The 23,249-nt window shown below is 35.0% G+C and overlaps 1 protein-coding gene across 1 annotated transcript in view; it reads left to right on the forward strand.

The window, feature by feature from the left end:
• Positions 1-23,249, forward strand: part of myo16 (myosin XVI) — a 203,165-nt gene that overhangs the window by 48,918 nt on the left and 130,998 nt on the right. Inside the window, exons 4-9 of the mRNA XM_067410402.1 lie at positions 4,335-4,443; positions 5,809-5,933; positions 6,086-6,211; positions 13,141-13,216; positions 22,259-22,409; positions 22,753-22,903. Coding sequence (XP_067266503.1) covers positions 4,335-4,443; positions 5,809-5,933; positions 6,086-6,211; positions 13,141-13,216; positions 22,259-22,409; positions 22,753-22,903 — 738 coding nt within the window. The remainder of the gene's footprint in view (positions 1-4,334; positions 4,444-5,808; positions 5,934-6,085; positions 6,212-13,140; positions 13,217-22,258; positions 22,410-22,752; positions 22,904-23,249) is intronic.

Below are 23,249 nucleotides of genomic sequence, written 5' to 3' on the forward strand. Positions count from 1 at the left end.
ACATGATTAGGACTTTGTTTGCCACAGTGGGGTAAATGGTAAGTTTGTAAGTCCAGGTGTTGGTTTGAACTCAGGACTGTCAAAGTGTCACAGAGGATTCTGTCGATCAGAGGAGGTGATGCTGATGGCTTCATCACCTTTTCTCTCTCACGTTCTCTCCTTCACATTGACCCCTAATACCTAATCAATTCACACATGCTCCCGCTTTAACCGTTCACATCTTGTTCAATAGCAGTTCCATGCCAGACGGATCGATGAATCGCCACCAATACAAACACACGCCATGTCCTCATTCGTCCCCAGTGAGTTGGAGGACTGTAGTGTAGTGTGTGAGATTTCAGTGAGGAGGTCATGACGCACTCCTGTGTCACACTGTCAGATCCATCAGTGCTCTCTGGAGCTTTGTGTGTGCCTGTTTGTGGGGGTGTGTCTTAAAAAGCCATCGCTCATAAATACAGACAAAGGAGACTGCTGATAGTTAATGTTAATTAATACATTCATTAAACTACTGCTAACCTCAGTGCGTGACTGACACAACCTCCCCAGTCTGAATGTGCCTATGGCTGGATTTGAAATGCATGCTGGGAAAAGAGACAATACGCTGCATATTTGTCACAATGTCTTTGTGCACCAGCCAGTCAGATGGAGACGTGCCATTTGCAGCTTTAATTACACACAGGCCATTATGTGAGAGATGGTTGTAAATCTCACGCAGTGATTTGCTGAAGTTTAGTTATGTATTTGAAATGTCATGCCATCCTCTTCATCTCTCTCTGATTAGTGCAGTGCTAATATGGTCTTTGGAATAATTGTATAATGAATAATATATATATATATATATATATATATATATATATATATATATAAGTATGTATATATTTGTAATATGAGTGATTTAAAGGTGCCCTAGAATTAAAAATTGAATTTTCATTGGCATAGTTATATAACAAGAGTTCAGTACATGGAAATGACATACAGTGAGTCTCAAACTCCATTGTTTCCTCCTCCTTATATAAATCTCATTTAAATCTCGAATCTCAACATAACACCGACTGTTATGTAACAGTTGGGATCATTAATATGTACGCCCCCAATATTTGCATATGCCAGCCCATGTTCAAGGCATTAGACAAGGGCAGCCAATATTAACATCTGGATCTGTGCACAGCTGAATCATCAGACTAGGTAAGCAAGCAAGAACAATAGGGAAAAATAGCAGATGGAGTGATAATAATTGACATGATCCATGATAACATGATAATTATTGTGATATTTGTAAACTTTTTTTCTAAATGTTTTGTTAGCATGTTGCTAATGTACTGTTAAATGTGATTAAAGTTACCATCGTTTCTTACTGTATTCACGGAGACAAGAACACAACTTCATTCTTTATAAATCTCTCCAACAGTGTAGCATTAGCTGTTAGCCACAGATCACAGCCTCAAACTCATTCAGAATCAAATGTAAACATCCAAATAAATTCAATACTCACATGATCCAATGCATGCATGCAGCATGCATGACGAACACTTTGTAAAGATCCATTTTGAGGGTTATATTAGCTGTCTGAACTTTGTTAATGCAATGATAGAGTCGAGAGCTCAGGAGGGGGAGGAGAACGCGAGCAATAAAAGGGGCCGCAGCCTGAATCGGCGCATTTCTAATGATGCCCCAAAATAGGCAGTTAAAACAAAATAATTTAAAAAAATCTATGGGGTATTTTGAGCTGAAACTTCACAGACACATTCAGGGGACACCTTAGACCAGGGTTACTCAAGTTCAGAGGCCAAGAGGGCCACATTTTAACCAAATGAAACGCGAAGGGCCACAAATTATAACTTGGATCGTAAGACTTTTATTTAGGCCTACTTAAGACTATATTTGTAGTTTTACTGTTTATTTACTAAAAGTGCAGTTTTTAAGGTCTGGCTGTTGTTCACTGGCTGATGAGAGTTTGTTCATAAGACGAAAACATTGCACTTTTTTATAGTCTTTTTATACTCCATTGCACCTTTTTAACACTTTTTATAGCACCTATTTATACTCAGAGAATAAATGTTTTATTATTTGTATTATTATTACCTACCGTTTAATTTGGTCAGAATCCAAAAATATTTTTTCTTTTTTTTAATGTTCAATCACAATTTTATGAATTATCTAACTATAACCAACGTTGTAAACATGATAAATCAGATATTCTCCGTGAGCTCAATGATATGATGACAGATCTTTAATGGGAGCGCTGCTTGCTTTCTGTTTATAACACATTGACATTAAGAATAAAAGGTTTGTTTTTCATGCTGCTCGGCAACTTACACACTGCAAAATTTGCATTTCATCATGGAAAAAATAAGGTTACTTTGTTTTTTACTTGCGCGCACAGTCTTGAGCCTTTGGTGGCGTTCACGAACACAAGTGCTCGACACATGCGCACTAGAGAGATTAATGCTTGTCTAGTCTTTTTCGCTCAAATAGTTACAATAAAATCTCTTTGTACTTGTTTAAAATTTGAGTTGCTGACATCTTTTAATCCCCTCAAACGAGCGCTCTTCAACACGGTAGGTGTTTGTTGTTACTCTTGTTCTGTCTTCTCCGTTTCTTTTCAGACTGAGCCCATTTCAGTGCTGACACCTTGTGGACAAACTAAATTAGTGCAAAAACTATTCAATGCACGCGTGCAAAGTGCCTTCAGTTTATATTGTTCTTTGCGGTTAGAAAAACTGTGCTGCGCGCGTACACTATACGCGATCTCTGCTGATAATTACAGCGTCACGTGCACTGTACGCCTACCCTTGTGAACGTGTAAAAAAACAAAGTAATATTCAATCTAATTTTGAGCGCAAATTATAATAAAAATACATTTATATGTAGCATGATGCGGGCCACAAATGTAATGCTGACGGGCCGGATGCGGCCCGCGGGCCGCCTGTTGAGTACCCCTGCCTTAGACTTATATTACATCTTGTAAAAAACATTCAATGGCACCTTTAATGTTTTTATTGAGTTTTCCCAGAAGAGAAATATGGTAAATTGTACATTTGTTACATTCGAACCTAAACATTTATTTGTAACTTACTATCTGTATAGAATAAGTTAAAGCTAAAAAACATGGACTAAACGCCACAGCCACACCAACATTTTACAGTATATTCAATATTATTATTATTTCATGACACTCAAGCCCCTTTCCTCCCCCAGTTCTCATTTGTTTGTTTAACAAAATATCTCATAATTTCAATGCAAAGAAAAAAATAATAATTGCAATTTATATTGTAACATTTTGATTTGATTGGTTTGGTTGGTTGGTTGGTTGGTTGGTTGGTTGGTTGGTTGGTTGGTTGGTTGGTTGGTTGGTTGGTTGGTTTGGTTGATTGATTTGATTTTGTTGGTTGGTTGGTTGGTTGATTGATTTTGTTGGTTGGTTGGTTGATTGATCGATGTAGAATGTGGTCTAGACATTTTTTTGCGAGATTCACTCACATAATGTCAATGTAACAACTGTAACAGTGTCTGAATAGAACAGTTGTTTGGTTTCCGGCCATTTCTTGTCTACTATCTAGGTTATTTGAGTTTATTCTGATTTGGTTTATGCAAAGAAGTATCCAATGAGCGGTCACACTACGTTTGTCTTTTTCACAGTACACTAAACAAAAGCTCAAGTGAAGAAGTTTTGCATTTCACTGCATTCCAAAGTTCAAGTTTGGTGAACTCTGACCTGCGAATTTGTATCACATGAAGACTTGTAGAAGACTGATAACCCACAGTATGACTTTTTAGCTTAATTAAACGAAAGCAAACTTTAAATTTGCAGGATTGCAGTATTGGAGTAGATTGCAAATTGTTTTTTTGTTTTTTTTTTATGTATTAAGTTGTATTTTGTTGAATTATGATTTTTTTTTTTTTTTTTAAAGACGCCGCCATAATTTTCTTACCATTGCAGTATCCATAGAAATTCCACATGCTCAAAAGGCTTAACCCCGCATCATGCTTTCTGCTTGTAAAGAGTCTTATCGCTGTCTGGAGTCTCTAGAGAGCAGACCCTCATAAATCACCTCACCCCCTGCCACCCAGACACTCAAGACCGCACCGTAGACCCCATTAACCTGCCCCTATCTTAATGAGTTAGTCAACGCACTATTTTCTGTTAATGTAGCTCATCCCTGAGCCCGGGTGCCTGGGGAATGCTGGGAAAGTGTGATAATTGGCCGTAGTTTATCATCGATTGCAGACTGATGAATGGGGCGAGAGGGACTCAATTTGTTTACCTCTTGTTTTGCTTTATCTGTCTACCATCTCCCCCTCCCCCACTCCTCTCCATCACCCCTCTTCTGAAGGCTGGAGTCAACGTGCTCCTGCAGGATGTGAACGGGAACATTCCACTTGACTACGCCACAGAGGGGACGGAAACCAGCTACATCCTCATCAGACACCTGGAGGAGAATGGTAGGGTTATTTATTCATTTAGTTCCTCATTTATTTATTTATTTATGTTTTATTTGTTTCAAAAAGGGACAGTGTACATTAATCAACATTCATGAATGTAAATGTACCCAAATTAGCTCGAAGGCTAGTTTTCATTGGTAATCCCTTTGCCAGATGCTATTAGGCCTAAAAACTAGAGAAAATAAACAAAATAGAAAAACAATTACAACATAATGCAATCAAAAATTATAAACGGCTCTCTAAAAAAAATAAACAATGCATTATATGACATAAAATGACAATACACGAAAAAAAAAAAAAAAAAAGTATTGTATGACTAGATACATGCATAACTAGGACTTGGTGATTGGTGAACATAAATGGACATTACTGTTAAAAGTTTAGGGTCGGTAAGATGTTTTTACTGTTTTTAAAAGAAGTCTCTTATGTTCACCAAGGCTGCATGCATTTGACCAAAAATACAGTAGAGACAGTAATATTCTGAAATATTATTACAGTTTAAAATTATATTTAAAATAATTTTCCTTTTCTCCTTGAGCTTTATGCATTGGTTATATTATAGGATATAGATATTTTAATGCAGTGTTTTTCAACCAAGGGGCCAGGGCTTGACCCCGTGATTCCCATTTCTCGCATTTGTAAATAACATAAAGCAGTCCTGCCCACTGGAACAGTGCAAATATATTTCTACTTTCTGACTTCTGACGTTTCTATATTTGTGCAGTATAGTATACTGGCATACGCCTCAGCCATGGTGTAAGTTAATATTCATCCATTCTGTCAGCTCACACACTGAGTGCAGTAAGAGTTACTTCAGCCTGCTAATCAATCATTGAGACCCATAGAAACAGACATGCTTTTCTGGGCTGCTGTCAGAGATCTCATGTATTATTACATTTATCAGTCAAGACTCTCAGGATGGCCTTCCACAGACAACTCCACAGTAGTGAATGAATAAGTACTAGAACCTAATGGAATAGATAGTATCATCTAAAATGAGAATAGATACTAGTACATTTTAAGGATTAAATGTTAACATGGCTTGCCTTGGACAGACAACTATATAGTCCAGTTTCCAAAAATGCAGTTGTTACTCCTGTAAATGACTGAATTGTATGTGAATGTAACTGTATGAAAGACTCAAATACAGAATGGCCATAGAGCACCATTTGCAAGTGAAGATGATTTGTTGCCTCAGACATCTGTGTGTGAATCTGAAGAATATATCCTCAGGTTGACACATGATGAGGATGCAGAGAGATATCTCATCCTGTCTGATCCCATACACTGATAAATAAGAGCTCTGTCATGTGACATCTGTGCTGATGTCCTTCTCACTTTGACACCTGTCTGTGTATTTGTTAGGAGTGGACATGAGCTCTATGCACCAGATGAAGACCCAGCGATCATCCACCATGATGTCGGATGTGAGGCAGCTGGTCAGCAGCGGGGGCGGCGTCAATCAACAGAATGATGACGGGGTCACGCTGGTGAGAAAATACATGAATCCCAAAATATGTAATGGTTCACTGATCTCTAAACATAACACAATCTGTGTAATGTGTATAGATGGTGATTTGAATAGGAAGGCCAAATGAAACATGACCTGTTAAATGCTTGTCTTTGTATGTTGTGTTTATAGCTACACATCGCCAGTGCCAGCGGTTATAAGGAGGTTGTGTCAATGCTGCTGGAGAACGGTGCAGATGTCCAGGTGTCTGACAACAGCTACTGGACACCCTTACATCTGGCTGCCAAATATGGGCAGGTACATATCATTACATGACACTCAAATCAAAATTTTCAGTCAAATATAGACTAAACCAGGACTTGTATTTCTTATTTTAGGAATGTATTTTCATGCCTAACTACTCTTACATTTAATTTAATTTAATTTAATTTAATTTAATTTAATTTAATATATATATATATATATATATATATATATATATATATATATATATATATATATATATATATATATATATATATATATATATATATATATATATATATATATATATATATATATATATATTTTTTTTTTTTTTTATTTGTATATTTTATTTATTTGTATAACACTACAAATTATATATATATATATATATATATATATATATATATATATATATATATATATATATATATATATATATATATATATATATATATATATATATATATATATATATATATATATATATATATATATATATATATATATATATAATATATATATATGTATATAATAGACCCCTTAAAAGTTTGTAAACATTGCAATGTTTCCTGGTGGGCGGGGCTTAGCTGGAGGCAAAAAGAGACGCTGGACTCAATGTTGACAAGCGTAAGCTAGCATGTTTTAGGAGGGATTTATTAAACATAGATGCAGAAGAAGGTTCAGAACTGTCCGAATATGTACAGTCACTGACTCTGCAGGACCGTGACAGCTATTTTTGTTAATTAACTTAATTTAACTTCAAGGCTTATTGTCTAATTGTCTAATATGATTATGGCTAGCAATGTGGATTATTTTAAGAGACCATTCAAAAGATGGCACACACATCTATCGCTGTATGTTTGTTTAACATTTAAGCTAGCTAGTGCGCTGAAGGTTGGCGACTTTTCACCTATAAAACAGAAACTTGCTGATTTGTACTAGATAAAACCAACACACCATTACATATGCATTGATTATTTTACCTGATATGAAGTGTGCACTGCAAACACAAGCATTATCTATGATCGTTTTCGTCCAGTCTGTACGCTGTATTACTTTCAACAACAATTTGTCTTCTTGATTTCTGTGAAGGAATGTCTGCCGGGATCTGGTAAAACTTTAGTTTTTAACTAAAAGTCCTGTTCCTTTTATTCTGGCTGCCAAAAACACAACAAGACAAAATTTTAAAGTCAAAACCTCAAACTTTTAGCGCGCCTGCTATAAGTTCTTATTTATGTTTTGCCTCCAGCTAGAGCGGTGACGTCACAGCGACGTAGGCGATTAAGGCATATACGGCATATATATATATATATATATATATATATATATATATATATATATATATATATATATATATATATATATATATATATACACACAAAAATAAATACATATTACATTATTTTGCATTGGTACACAAATAAACAAATGTTTTAATTTAATATATGACGTTTATTGCATTTGCTTATTTTATTTAATTAATCATTTTTATAGCACTTGATGCGAAAAAGGTTGCTGACCCCTGGACAAAATAATATGGCTAATTTGAATTTGCATGAGTGTAATGTGCTATATTCCCTGTGCTTTCTTGTGTTTAGCCATTATGTCAGATCACTGCAGTTCACGGTCAGTAGAATGTATCGATAGTAGAGTTATTGTAGACCATAAACAGTTCATTATATCACCCTCTCTTCCTGTTCCTGATTAATGAGACTTCAGCATTGCATTGATCTTACCAATTCCCAGCCAGATGGACTCGAGCTTTGAGGATCACATGCAAGTACTAATGTGTTTTATATGAGTTAAATATCAGCGTTTGGAGATTGATTTCTGGAGGAAAGGACGAACCTGCTGACATGGTCAAATATTTGACAATGTTTTAGGTTGCTGATGAAGAGAATTTTCTTTCTTCTCCTTTGTTCTTTTTGTCCCTCAGGACACTCTCGCCTACATACACACATTTCTGTTTTCCTTTTTCCTCACTCTGTTTCTTTTGTGAGTTTATGGTTTGTAGGTAGTACATTTGCAGTCCAGCGAATTGACTGATTTTTCTCTCCAATACCCCTTTTCCATTTAACAAAACACGTTCCATGTGTTTAACAAAAGAGTTGAAAGCTCTGCTCTGGCCTAAATTGCTGCTCTGGAGCCAGGAACCAGTATAATCAAAGACTCTCTAACACTGGAGATTTTCATGTTTTATGGGGACTTTCCATAGACTATTATTTTTATAGTATACAAACTGTATATTCTATCCCCTAACCCTAAATCTATCAATCTGCATTTTTAGATTTTCAAAGAAAACCGCTGGATTATATGATTTATAAACTGTTTTTCTTATGGGAACCAAAGAATGTCCCCACAATGATAAGGATTTCGGATATTGCATCTCTGTGGGGACATTTTGTCCTCATAATGTATGGTATACCTGAAACACACACATACATACACTCACAAATAATAAACACAAATCGAGAGATGTTTTCTCTGGCCACATCCATAATTCATTGCAGCAGGGCAAAATCTCTCTCTCTCTCTCTCTCTCTCTCTCTCACACACACACACACACACACACACACACACACACACACACACACACACACACACAGACATACAGACAGAAACATCGAGTCAGTCATTAGCACTGCAGATGGTTGTGTGACTCAGCAGAACTGTCATGCTGCAGAGTTTCAGTTTAGTTTGAGTATCATCATTCACAATCTTAACAGCTGAAAACACATATTATACATGCAGTAAACAATGGAGAACATTGTAAGCTGGGTGGAATCAAAGACAAAGCCAGAATTTTTTAAGTGAGTGGACCTTGGTCGAATCGGATGGACCAATGCCTATTCTTAAATTACACCATTTTACAATACATAAGATAAAAATCATTTAACAATTGAGATTAGTTAAATGTGATTTATTGTCAGCCAACAGTTTCATGAAAACAACAAAATCCATTCATAAATGAAAAGAATAAGAACAATAAACAAAGATAAATAATCCCAGGCAGAGGCTTAGTTTTCTCCTGGCCATTGACTTGAGACTAGCCTGGAATTGTCTCAGTTAAACCACTGCCTTCTGCTGCTTCTCATTTGCTTTTAGAGGGAAAAGCTGCCTATAACTGCTGGTCTGTAATAATAGCATATTGGCGATTGGGCAAACGATCCTATCCTATTGCACTCTGGAGAGTGTCAAAGGTTTCTATTTACTTTTTTTTTTTTTTTTTTTTTTTTTTTTTGCAGCTTTGAGCAACATTTCCACTCACAAACATATCTGTTGATTTCTTGAATGCAATGGCCAATCAGAGGTGTTTGTTAGAATCCACTCAGTGCTCAAAACTCCAGAGTTTTTATTCAGTTCTAAGTTCTGTACAAAGTTTTTATATTACGTAAACAAGAGATTCCTTTTGCAATGCAGACAGCTTCATTGATTATAACGGAACTTGGTGAGATCACGTCATCGTGATGAACTAAGATGAGTCTCAGCTTTTTAGCAATTATAAAGGGACCGCTCTTTGCGAGCTTACTAAGAATATATAATCAATTCAGAATTTGAATAAAACTTTTGTTTTTCATGCTTGCACCTACAAAATTTCGAAAGTGACATCAACTAAATTAATTTATTTGAGCGATTGATATTGCCATGTATGCATTATTTTATTTATTTATTTATTTATTTTCTTTTTTTGTGTGTGTGTGTGTCATTTGATTGGGTGGACCAGCCAACAATCTGAGTGGGCCAGGGTGGCACTCACAACTCATGTAGGCTTTTGTAGCCTTGCAATTTGATGGTATATTACCAATCAAATGTTTTTTTTTTTGTTTTTTGTTTTTTTTCTCTTTTGCCGTGGTGAATAATTTTGCTATATCTACTAGCTAGTGTAGTGTGATTAACAAAAGTTAATGATACTTACATGTTTTGTTCATCAAGATAAATTTCACAGATTAACCCTCAGGGGTCTAAGGATTTTTGGGACCCTGGAGAAGTTTTGACATGCCCTGACATTTGTGCTTTTTTCAGTTGTTCATAAACATATTAATGGAAAAAGTGTCATTACACTGTATTCAGCACAAACTAGGCTACAATGTATGTACATGTTTGTGTTTTTGAAGGAATAACGTTTATGCGTGGTTATTGAAAAAAACAAAAAACTTAAGTCACTGAAATAAAGCCAAAAAATATATATTAAATCTTTGTTCATAAGACATCTGGGTAATTGAGGTTGTAGACTAGAGTTTTTGCTTCAAAATGAGTTAAATTATGCTGCCTGCTTGTTCATAGAAAACAATAGAGAGATTTAAATTTTCTAAAACATCTTTGGTCAAGAAACACAGTATGCGTGGAGGTGTGAATCATCATGAATAATTGGTGATTCTCACCTGAGAAGACAAAAGAATCACATAATAATGACCTGAAATGACTTGCATATTAATGAGGCCTTTCAGTCAGGTAGGCTGTGAAAAAAACCCTCTGTGATCATGATTCAAATCTCATCATGGTGTAAAGCAAACATACAGAAAAAAACAGCAATATTATTACTCATAATATTATTACTATTATTACTTATTAATCATGTTTATTCTATCAAAAGAGTAATGTAACTATGGCTATTTTAAAAGTTCTTTACCAACCTACACTTTACCCAAAAGGACTGTAGGTGGCACAAAGACTTAAATTTAACCAACTATGATAACTTTGTTAGATGGTAAATCAATACAAAACATGGTTTTGGTGAGCGCTTTGTAATATGTATTCACATTAGATTTTAAAGCAACACAATTCGTTTGCAATAAGACAAACCAGATTCAAATTGCCCGGCAAATTCGTAAAGTAAAGAAAAATCATTTCTAGCTGATCAACATTATGAAAACTGGTAAAACCTTTAGGAACTTCAAAAGATAAAACAGCAAAATTCCTAATATTACTTCCAATATTTCTAAATTATGTTCATTTTCATAGAGCGGGCCAATATCGTAACGATTATTTAAAATCAATCGAGAGAAGCAGATATCGTTATCGTGATAAAATACGATTAATCGTGCAGCCCTAATTTAATTTAATTTGACTTGACATTTGATATTCAAAAGTGACATTTATTCAACAGTGCTTTTGATCTGCCTGCATTGACACTATTCTTTAAAAGGAAAAATTATATACCAATTATCAATGTAAAGCTGCTTTGACACAATCTGCATTGTAAAAAGCGCTATATAAATGAAGGTGACTTGACTTGACTTGACAATTTAAAATAATGGTATTCTATTATATTCTTTAAAATATAATGTACAGTATTTCTGTGATGCAAAGTGTCTGAACAATTATGTTACCTCTATGGCATTTCATATAGGCTTTTAGCTTAAAAGCATGAATATTTGGAGAAATATTGATGGATTCCCATATGTTTGTCAATTTTCTATACAGAAGAGTAATATTTATTCAGGATTTATTGTCATTACTATGAGTGCTGGATACTGTGTTTTCAATTCATACTTGCAGCCAGAGGGTGCTCTGTACACCTTTAGTCCACAAATGCCTGAGCACTAAAGAAGAATAGGCAATCCAGGAACTAACCGAATTAACAGAGGACAGAGATCACTAACTATGGCTATTCAAAACACTTTTCAAGACAATAAATACACGATTGAGACGATGAATGCATGTATTGACTCAGAATTTGCCTCTGAATAGCGCTGGCTCCGTGGGCGTGGCCGCATTAGCGGATAATGAGCTGAATCACGGATTTCTGACATGGCTCTCTTTTCATACAGATTACATAAACACATAATGTTTGTTTTCGATTTGACTTACACAATTTAAAACCTGACATTTCAACGTTTTTTTAGACATAAGTCTAATTTTTTTGTGATTAGTATTCACTAAGTTACAGTTCATTTTCTAAGAACTATCAGATGGGACTTCCTTCAGAGGGAGACGAGAGATCATGCATCATGTTAGTTTTCTTTATTTTACAAAAAGCACAACATTTTGTTTTTACTCTGAGTGTACACAAATAAAAGAAGATATTCCACAGATTAAAATGGTGTATAACTCTTAATTGTATGTGCAACATTAATGGAGTATTTATATTCTTTCACACTGAAACTCTCAGACCTCAGAGTGTTAACACAACTTTTATGATTTTTGAAGCTTAAATGCAGACACCTGAAGCAAAAATCTAAAGGTAGTCTTTAAATAAACTACACCAAGGTCCCACGATTTCAACATCACCAACACTAAGCCTCTGACACCTCTTTTATTCTTTATCTAAAAACATGTTCCCATAAAGTTTGAATTAGAATTGTTTGTAAAAGCGAAATAAGCATAACTAGGGTGTGTAACAGCGGAGTGCGCTTACCTGTTTGGTTACCTTGTCTGTTGTCCAATTGTTAGCAACCGTCTTTTTCAAGACACTAAACAACGTTAAAAAGTCATGGGTAGGGTAACTCACTTCTGCGTTTTGGCCTACAAAAATGCATCATAGTTCCACTGCTCTATATGAATTCATCAAAATAAATAACTGTTTACATGCTTTCATTTTGGTCACACACACATATATAATGCATCAAACATGCTTTCACATCATACATTGTATGCACACACAGTCACACACACTTCTGCAGCATGACTCCAATGTGTTTGAGTCTGAAATACCATGATATATAGCCTGGAACAGTGTGTCTGTGTGTGTAAAGCAAGCAGTAGCACATTAACAGAATTAAAAAGACAAGTAAACAAATGTAGATAAATATGGCTATATATCTGTGTGCAGTAGCTAATGAACACACTGCTGAGGGAGTGAATGTGAGGTGTTGGCATATGTTTGGTGCTGAAGGCAGAAGCAGAGCTGATCTGGCAGTTGATGTTGTAGATGAGACTCAGAGCTGATGGATGTTGCCGTCTTTAAGATGTGACCTACATATTTAAGGATTCTCTTTGAGTTCCTCTCAAGTCATGGATGTGTGTTTGTGTCCCTACAGACCCACATTGTGAGCCAGCTGTTGAAGCACAAAGCTGATCCTACTCTACTGAACTGCAACCAGGACAAGCCCTCAGGTACGAAGACACATACAAAAACTGTACTAGTGGTCGACCAATACAAAGTTTTCAGCCATTGATGTTGATATCTTGGGGGAGCTTGTTGTGTTTCATCACAAAAAAAGAGAAACCATCCATCCATCCATTCATTGCTGGATGGTGTCTGTCTGTAGAACATGATTATTATTAATGTATTATACTATTTTTAGTGTATAAGTCAATCACTGTAATGCAATGAATATTCGGCTGTTTCATATATTACTGTAAATTCATATCCCAATCATGAGAATTCAATTTTTTAACCCTTAAATGCATATCTCGGGTCTTTAGTGACCCGGGACATCATTCAATACCCTCCTCCTCATTCATTTTTTTAAAGTTAGACATCAACCTTCTTGGTATTCCTCAATCAATTCATTATAAAGAATATAACAAGAAAAAAAAAAAAAAAAAACTAAAATTATAAAAGAATGCCTATTTTTGTATTCATTTTTTGTAAAAAATTGTATAGGGTCGCAAACGACCCGAGGTGTGTATGAGTGTACATATATTTTTTCTGCACAACAATAATTGAATCTTAGATGATGGAATAAGTGCAATTCAGCTTTATTCCACAAGGTGGCAATGTCTGATACACAATGCTGAAGTGACGACTCATTCAAACAGAAAACGAAATAATAAGAAAAACATGAAATGGCTCAGTGATTTACTGCAGAGCAAGTACTGAACGCAATCAAATATGACTGTAACTGTTACTGGATAGATCTGGTGAAGCTGTTAGCGATCAAAATATTGATTTTGAAGATGTTGAAAATTACATAGTTTTGAGAATACATTTGAGATCGCGAATGGGCTCATATTCGTGACCTCAAACAGAAAACTAGCCCATTATTTGCTGAATTTACTGGGAAATGAGCTCTGACGAGGACAGTGATAATGGCATAAAACATCTGCTCAAACGGAGCCCTTTCAAGCTCCAAAAGGTTACAAAATATGATTTATTTTATTCTTCTGCAATTGTTATTCTAATATCAGAGACAGGTAGAGATCCTTCCATGTTAGATACAGATCCGGGTCGATAAAGACCCGAATGAATGGCGAAACAGTCATGCATTTAAGGATTAAATAATTTCATGAGAATTGACCATTTGCAAAGACCCACCCCTTTTAGTTACTGTTGCTATGTCCGACAAGCTGTGCCGCTCTCATGCCACATATCATGTTCTCACACAGTGAAAAATATAGCAAGGAGCAAAAAGGACACTGACAAGACAGAGCAGGTTACTTTTGATATGAAACAAAGACATTTAAACAATAAATACCATTTTGTGGCTCTTTAATGTGTCATGACAGATTGCTGTAGTGCCTTAGTTGAACCGATCATCTTTTCCTGATGAAATAAACATGAATGAACATCAGAAGGAATGTTGTTTCATCCACGGAAAGATGTCAGTACATTCAATTTTTCAAGTTCAAGTTCACAGATGTTAATCTACTAACTCCCCTGACTGCTTTGTCGGACAAAATGGCAATTGTGATTGGTTAGATCGCCTGTCAATCAAACTCCCTGCGAAGCGTCAATTGGGGAGAAAATGTGCTACAAATATGTAATAAATGCAAAAAAAAAAAAACCCAAAAACAATATGTGCTTAATTTTCTTATTATTTATTATGTATTTATTATTTAGATTTTTTTGGGGTAAATTTTATGTCACATGGACTTAGCAAGGTTTTGTGATATTTTTATTTTTTTTATTTTTTATTTTTTTATTTTTTGGTCAGCAAGTTTTTTTTTTTTTTTTTTTTAGTGACAAAAAAGACATTTAAAATGGTACAAAATGTATCAGTTTCCACATAAAATTTAATCTGCATAAATGATTTTAGCATTGATACTCAAGAAACATTTCATTTTATTATCGGCATATTCGAATGATTTCTGAAGGATCATGTGACACTGACGACTGGAGTAATGATGCTGAAAATTCAACTTTGTCATTACAGAAATCAATTACATTTTAAAATATATTCAAATAGAAAACATTTTTTAAAATTGTAATAATATTTCACAATATTACTCTTTACTGTATTTTGATCAAATAAATGCAGCCTTGGTGGGAATATGAGACGCACACACAAAAAAAAAAAAAAAAATCATTACCATCCCCCAAACTTTTACTGGCAGTTTACTTGGCGAATGCAGTCCAAGATCTCATTGTATGTCAGTCACTCATGTAGTGTGCACACTTGTGAGACCGTCTAAATATTCACAAATGCTTCATCAGATTTTGATTAAGAACTTGATTAAGAAGTTGATTAAGATCTGGCTGATAGTCTTCGTGTGCCGTCCCAACGAGCAAGCAAGCAAGCAGCTATGAACTATTAAACTATAAAAAGTGCAAGACTTTGAGAAGCGGGAGAAAAAAACAAACAAACATCAAACTGCTTCCCATGTCTCCTCAAGTTGCTTTCTCATAAATCTTGTTTGTTTTTTTTTTTGTTTTTTTTCTCCCACAATCTGTGCAAATCAATGTAAAAGACAAGTAGAAACCCTTCCTCCATGATGTGAGATGACATATTGTCAAGAATCAAATCTCCGTTTGAGAGTGTATTTGGGACACGACAGAATACATGACATTTTGAGTTGCAGCAGGCTTCGGTTTTGTAGTGTGCGCTTGGCTTTAGAGAGCAAACAACATTTGACTCATGTGTGTACAGACACTGAATCAAACATGACCTAACAACATGTCACTTTTACAAAATGTCGTCTACAGTCTCTTATGCTCACTTAGGCTGGATTTATTTGATCAAAAATATTGTAAAAACTGTAATGTTGTTAAAATAATAATATTAATTTAGATAATGATATAAATTAATACATTTTAAATGCAACATATTCTTGTAATGGTAAAGCTGGATTTTCAGCAGTCATTACTCTAGTCTTCAGTGTCACATGATCCTTCAAAAATCAAGAAACATTTCTTATCAATGTTCAATCAAGTATTATCAATTTTATTTTGTAACATTATACATTATAAATGTCACTTTTGATCAATTTAATGCATCCCTGATGAATAATATTAATTAAAATAATCTTGCTGATGCCAAAACAGTTGTATGATTGTGTTACTGAAGTGTATATCTTTACAGAAATGTATTATGTCTATGTGGTATCACTATCGCTATAGTATATATTATTATGTTGGCGCTAGGGGTGTGAGACCGACTCTGAGCAGGGTGGAGTGGGAGTTTTGGAGGCGGAGCAATGAAGAGAGGGCTGGTTTTGTTTGGGTTGATTTCAAATATCAACAGTGTTCAACAATGAATTTGAGAAATCGCATACAGCACATTTAAGTCTACCAGATATTACTGTGTATGTAGTAGATCTCTGTGAGTTTCACACAGAATTGAGCTGAAACCAAAGTTGTCAGGGAGGTGTTACACACTTGTGCCCCAGTGTTTAACTGTTAGACTGCTCTTCCTCTCTAGAGCTTTCTGTTGGGTGTGAATATTTCATAGCTGGGTAGATTCACTCAGTTCTGTTTGCTTCTCTGCTGATGTCTGTGAAACTGCTTCCACTAGCCTGTGGCTCAGGATGCTTAATATCACAACTGCTGTCACAACTTATTGAAGCCAAGAGTTTCAAAGGGGAATATAATTAAAAACAAGATTTTCAAATAAAAAAGAGTTAGATGTAGTATCTAGACATTTTAACATTCACATTTCAAAGCTCCCTCCCCAGTCCACACAGATCATTTGCCTGCAAAAACAGGTTATTGAGAAACAACATGGTGTTTTCATGGTGTCACATTAATAAATCATTGACTATGTTTCAATATCAACACTTATTTGACTTGACTTCATTTCACATTTTACTTTTACTGTACATGTATACATTCGGCAGTCCCTTTTATCCAAAGTAACCTGCACTGCACTTGTTTTCAGTAACCTGAAAATCTTAAATGGGTTGCTCAAAAGGATATACGGATTCTGATCAGATTAGATGACAAAATCCAATCTTGGTTTTGATCTGGATAAAATCATCAGTTTGTGCATTTTAGTAAAATTGGGATACCTTTGATCGAAAAAAATCAGGATTACACTGATCCCATCAGAAGTAGTAGACATTGTTACATATTTAGCCTTTCGGTAACCTACTCTAAAGTAAAAAAAGAGATTTTGGTGCCATAAATAATCCCCAAACAGCTGTAAATATCAAACAAATATTATATTTAATTTAAAGTGTTAAAGGTGCCCTAGAATTAAAAATTGAATTTTCCTCTGCATAGTTGAATAACAAGAGTTCAGTACATGGAAATGACATACAGTGAGTCTCAAACTCCATTGTTTCCTCCTTCTTTATATAAATCTCATGATTGAGGCATTACACAAGGGCAGGACGTCTGGATCTGTGCACAGCTGAATCATCAGACTAGGTAAGCAAGCAAGAACAATAGCGAACAATGGCAGATGGAGCGATAATAACTGACATGATTCATGATAACATGATATTTTTAGTGATATTTGTGAATTGCCTTTCTAAATGTTTCGTTAGCATGTTGCTAATGTACTGTTAAATGTGGTTAAAGTTACACTCTAAAAAATGCTGGGTTAAAAACAACCCAAGTTGGGTTGAAAATGGACAAACCCTGCAATAGGGTTGTTTTAACCCAGCGGTAGGGTTAAATGTTTGCCCAACCTGCTGGGTAGTTTTATTTAACTCAACTATTGTTTAAAAATTACTGTATTGCTTAATTAAAATTAACCCAAAGTATGTTGGAAATGAACACTTATTAATGTTCAATGAATAATTATTAAACAATAAACATGTATTAAATTGCTTATTAATAAATGTATATTAATAAACTATTAAACTATTAAATTTATATTAATCAAATATTAAAGCTTATTAATAAACATTCACCTTTTGTCTATTATTGTTGTCTCTAATTGCATCTGGTTTTTAATTTCCCAACTATTTTGGGTTCATTTTAAGCTAGCCATATAGCAATTTTTAAACAATAGTTGGTTTATATATATATATATATATATATATATATATATATATATATATATATATATATATATATATATATATATATATATATATATATATATATATATATATATATATATATATATATATATATATATATATATATATAAAATAGATGGTTTTCAACCCAGCATTTTTTAGTGTACCATCATTTCTTACTGTATTCACGGAGACAAGACTGTTGTTATTTTCATTTTTTAAACACTTGCAGTCTGTATAATTCATAAACACAACTTGATTCTTTATAAATCTCTCCAACGGTGTAGCATTAGCCGTTAGCCACAGATCACACCCTCAAACTCATTCAGAATCAAATGTAAACATCCAAATAAACACTATACTTACGCGATTAGACATGCTGCATGACGAACACTTTGTAAAGATCCATTTTGAGGGTTATATTAGCTGTGAACTTTGTTTATGCTGTTCAAGGCAAGTGCGAGCTCCAGGGGCGGAGAGCGTGAGCAATTAAAGGGGCCGCAGCATGAATCGGCTCATTTCTAATTATGCCTCAAAATAGGCAGTTAAAAAAATGAATTAAAAAAAAAAAATCTCTGGGGTATTTTGAAGCACCTTTTTAAAGTTTTTTTTTTTTTTTAAATCACTGTTTATAAACTACATTGACACAATCATAAGAGATGAATCAGTCAAACGTTTTTTTTTTTTTTTTGCGAGCGAATGCAAAGTTTCTCGGGTGAACGCTACGTAGAACTTTCTGAGAGAACGCAAAAGCATTGAAATATTTTTTTTTTCTCCCATCTCATGTTCTTTCTATCACCATGTCCCTTTAGAGCAGTGGTTCTCAACTCCAGTCCTCGGGACCCACTGCTCTGCACATTTTGTATGTCTCTCTTATCTGACACACTCAGTTCAGTTCATGCAGTCTCTCCTAATGAGCTGATGGTCTAAATCAGGTGTGTAAGGATACATACAAAATGTGCAGAGCAGTTGGTCCCGAGGACTGGAGTTGAGAAACACTGCTTTAGAGGCTCTGTACTAGTAATCCAGATCTGGTAATCTGAAAAGTTTGAATCTAGATCAGGGTGATCCAATCCAATTTTGCATTGAAAAACCAGCACAAAAGTAAGATGGATAACCTGATCCTTAATAGCAAAACATGGGATATCCAAATCCAGGTAATTCTGATCCAGATTAAACTTTAACAACTGGCCCATGGTAGTCAAATCCATGATCTTGGCATTGCTAGGGATATGCTCACTGTAAAAAAAAAAATAATAATATATATATATATATATATATATATATATATATATATATATATATTTCTGTGGTTGGCAAAGACTGGAGTAGCAGTCTTTTTTGCTAAACATGTTCACAGCATCCAAAACTCAAATTAGAACCGACTGAAATGTTTTGAAATCATTTGCACCCTACCTGAGAGAAAGTCTTTCACGCGATCTGTCTGTTTACTTTTGAGTCTTTTCAAATAATATGCGAGGAAAACAGACTTGCTAGCGCTGGCCGACAGAAGTGCGCTGCAATGTTTGTTGTTGTTGTGTGGTAGGACGTCTTACTTTTTTCGTATGATCTTTTATCATTTCAAAGCGCATCCAATTTCACACTTTAGATATTCGTATCCCAGACATCGTTAAATATTCAATCTCTGCTGCCGAGATGCTCTTCTGTGAGTCACAGATCATGGAAAGTGAAACTTAAATCTGTCACAGGGGTGGCTGGATATATTCACACACATTAAACAATATTTATTAAAAGCTTCTTTCTTTTCACATTTTTATTTACAACATCATCATAATACGCTGTATCTTAACTTAGTGGGAGTAAACCAGTAGTTCTATGTGAAATCAGACATTCATCACCCCCATATAGCCAAAATGGCAAGATCCTCATTTCATAACACCTCTGCGAAGATTCGCCTGTGAGATTGGTAGTCGAATCAAGCTGCTCCTATTGAAGCAGCGAATTGTCGACTATTCATGGTCACCCCTTTAACCCTTAAATGCATGACTGTTTTGCCAATCATTCTTACATATTCGGGTCTTTATCGACCCGGATCTATATCTAACACTGAAGGATCTCTACCTGTTGCGATAATATAAAACTCCTCTGACGTTAAAGTAACAATTACAGAAGAATAAAATAAAGCTTATTTTGTTACCTTTTGGAGCTTGAAAGGGCTCAGTTTGAGCAGATGTTTTATGCCATCATCACTGTCCTCATCAGAGATCATTTCCCAGTAAATTCAGCAAAAAATAGTTTAGTTTTATGTTTGAGGTCATGAATATGAGCCCATTCGCGATCTCAAACGTATTCTCAAAACTATATAATTTTCAACATCTTCAAAATCAATATATCGATCGCTAACAGCTTCACCAGATCTATCCAGTAACAGTTACAGTCATATTTGATTGCGTTCAGTTCAGTATTCAGTGCAGAAAAGATATATGTACACTCATACACACCTCGGGTCGTTATTGACCCTATACAATTTTTATAAAAAATGAATACATTTTTAAAAATGAATATTATTTTTTTCCTTGTTATATTCTTTATAATGAATTGATTGAGGAATACCAAGAAGGTTGATGTCTAACTTTAAAAAAATGAATGAGGAGGAGGCTAGTGAATGAAGTCCCGGGTCACTAAAGACCCGAGGTATGAATTTAAGGGTTAAAATATACCAAAAATAAATTAAAAATGTCTTAAATGCTTGTATTGAAATATTTTATATTCTACTTGTGTGGGCTATTTTTGATTGGCCATTGGGCTAGTTTTGTTACGCAGACCTGATAATCCTGTCTCTGACCCTCACAATTAAATGTGTGTTTTTTTTTTTTTTTTTTTTTTTTTTTTTTTTATTGGTATGCCTTAAGGACTACTGTGCTAAAAACCTGTTTGCATGTGAAATGAAATACAGCGCTGCACTGCACTTATTAGAAAATAGTTTTTATTTGTGTTTGTTTTGAAGAACCTCAGGGGGAAAAAATATATAAGAATCTGGGATACGAAAAAAATAAACTTATTGCAAGAATCAAGATTTTTATCTTATGCAGCTTTGCTTTAAGTATCTTGAGGATGTTTAGAATTTTTTTTTTTTTTTTTTAACTGTTAAACAACACAAACATATTAATTATGAAAATAATGCAAGATCTCAGTCCATCAGTGTGCTATTTGGCTTGCAGGAGAGAGACTTGTGTGCCTCATACTAAACCTCCAGCAAGGTGTTAGATCAGTCTTCTTAGATCAGTCTTTCCCCAGCGCTCTGCAACTCGGACTTTAATCAATATCTCATTCTAAGACTTCGGCTTAACTCAAGGATGTCTGGGATGAAACACAGAGCCAAAGTGAATCCTTTCTTTTCACTTAAAGTCTCTTTAGAGAGCAGTGTATATATCTGAGTTTCTGAGAGCATATGTGCGATTGGAGGATCCTTCTTTTGGGAGTCACTTTTTTTCTGTAAGAAAGACAAAAGGCTGGTCCCTCATTCTCTCTTACAGTTCCCTTCAGGGGGAAGGATTATCCGCCTCCCCGTCCCCCCAATCAGAGCGCAGATGGATCAATCTGCAGCAGGGCTCAATGCCCATCACAAAATGGCCACATCCATGTGAGAGACAGCAGGGGGTGAGCTACAGAGGGAATGAGGGAGAAAATTGATTGGACCCCAGAGAAAATCATGGCTCAAAACGACATTATAAATGTCATCTTTAGTCAATAATAATTGTCAAATTTTGAAAATTGATGAAACTTTCTGCCTCCTCTTTCAAAAGGAATAGTTCACCCAAAAAGGGATGTTTACATAATGTTTTCTTCCCAACCCAATATTACTTTCTTTCTTATGCTGAAGATGTTTACTTTTAAAAGAGTAAAAAAAGTCTCTTTGAAATCAACTTCATCTATATTTGGTTTGCATCTGCTTTTTTATTTATTTATTTTTATTATTTTTTTTTATCTTCTGTTACATCAGAACTGCTTCTGACTTCCAGTAAGATGATTTATACATTGACTCTCTGTGACTTTGTTTTTTTGCAGACATAGCTGCTACTGAGCAGATTGCAGAGATACTGATGAGAGCAGAGGAATTCTGGGTACAGAGACAGACAGACCCCTTGGCCTTGCCTCCACAATCAGAAGAGCACTGCACAGAGCCCAACCAAGACAACAACCTGCCTGTAAAAAAACTGTATGTACTGCAGTTACAGACTTTATTCATTATTCAGTGAATCACTTGCTTTGTAACTGAATGACTCTTGCATTTTGAATCAATGATAAAGTCATTGAATCGTTCAACTGATTAAGACCAGCTACTGACACTTTTAGATTTATATTTAAAGTACCTTTTTTAATTTTATGTTATGTTAAAATATTTAATATCATTTATGCAATTACAATTACAGTGTAAATACATTCATGTCACCTCTGAGCTGCATTAAACAGTCCGTGCCAACATGGCCGTGCAAAGATGGATTTTGTTGATATTGATTTTGTTTGTTTGCTTTTTTCTCAACCCCCACCCCTTCCTTCAGGGCTACTATGGCTTTACCCATCTCTAGGAGAGACAGTTTGTTGGAGAAGGAGGCCATGTTCAGGGACTCAGGAGGATCTCTGACACAGCAGCCTCCACTTGATAACGTGCTGGATGGACCATATCCCAGCGCTGCAGGAAAACTAGAGCAGGTCAGAGAACAGTTGAGAGCTGTCGGGGGAAAATTGTACCCTAAAGTATGTGTAAAAAACAAACAAACAAAAAAGTTTATGTAATGGTCATTCATATGAAACATACTCCAAGCGTTATAGATCACGCAAACTCTGTTCCAAAACACAGTGAGTCGCCTACATGTGCAGAATGACATTTAAGGCACGATCGATTGGAATTAAGGTTGGATTCTGCCATGGAAGGCTAGTTTTAATGCTTAGCTTAAATGTGAATAAGAATTTACAGTATAAAACTGAACCAATCCCATGCATTCACTTGCACAGAGCGATTGTATTGTGTACCGGTCTTGCACGTTCAGAGTAATTT

This window comes from Chanodichthys erythropterus, chromosome 14 (genome assembly GCF_024489055.1).
Source record: "Chanodichthys erythropterus isolate Z2021 chromosome 14, ASM2448905v1, whole genome shotgun sequence".
NCBI classification, from domain to species: Eukaryota; Metazoa; Chordata; class Actinopteri; order Cypriniformes; family Xenocyprididae; genus Chanodichthys; species Chanodichthys erythropterus.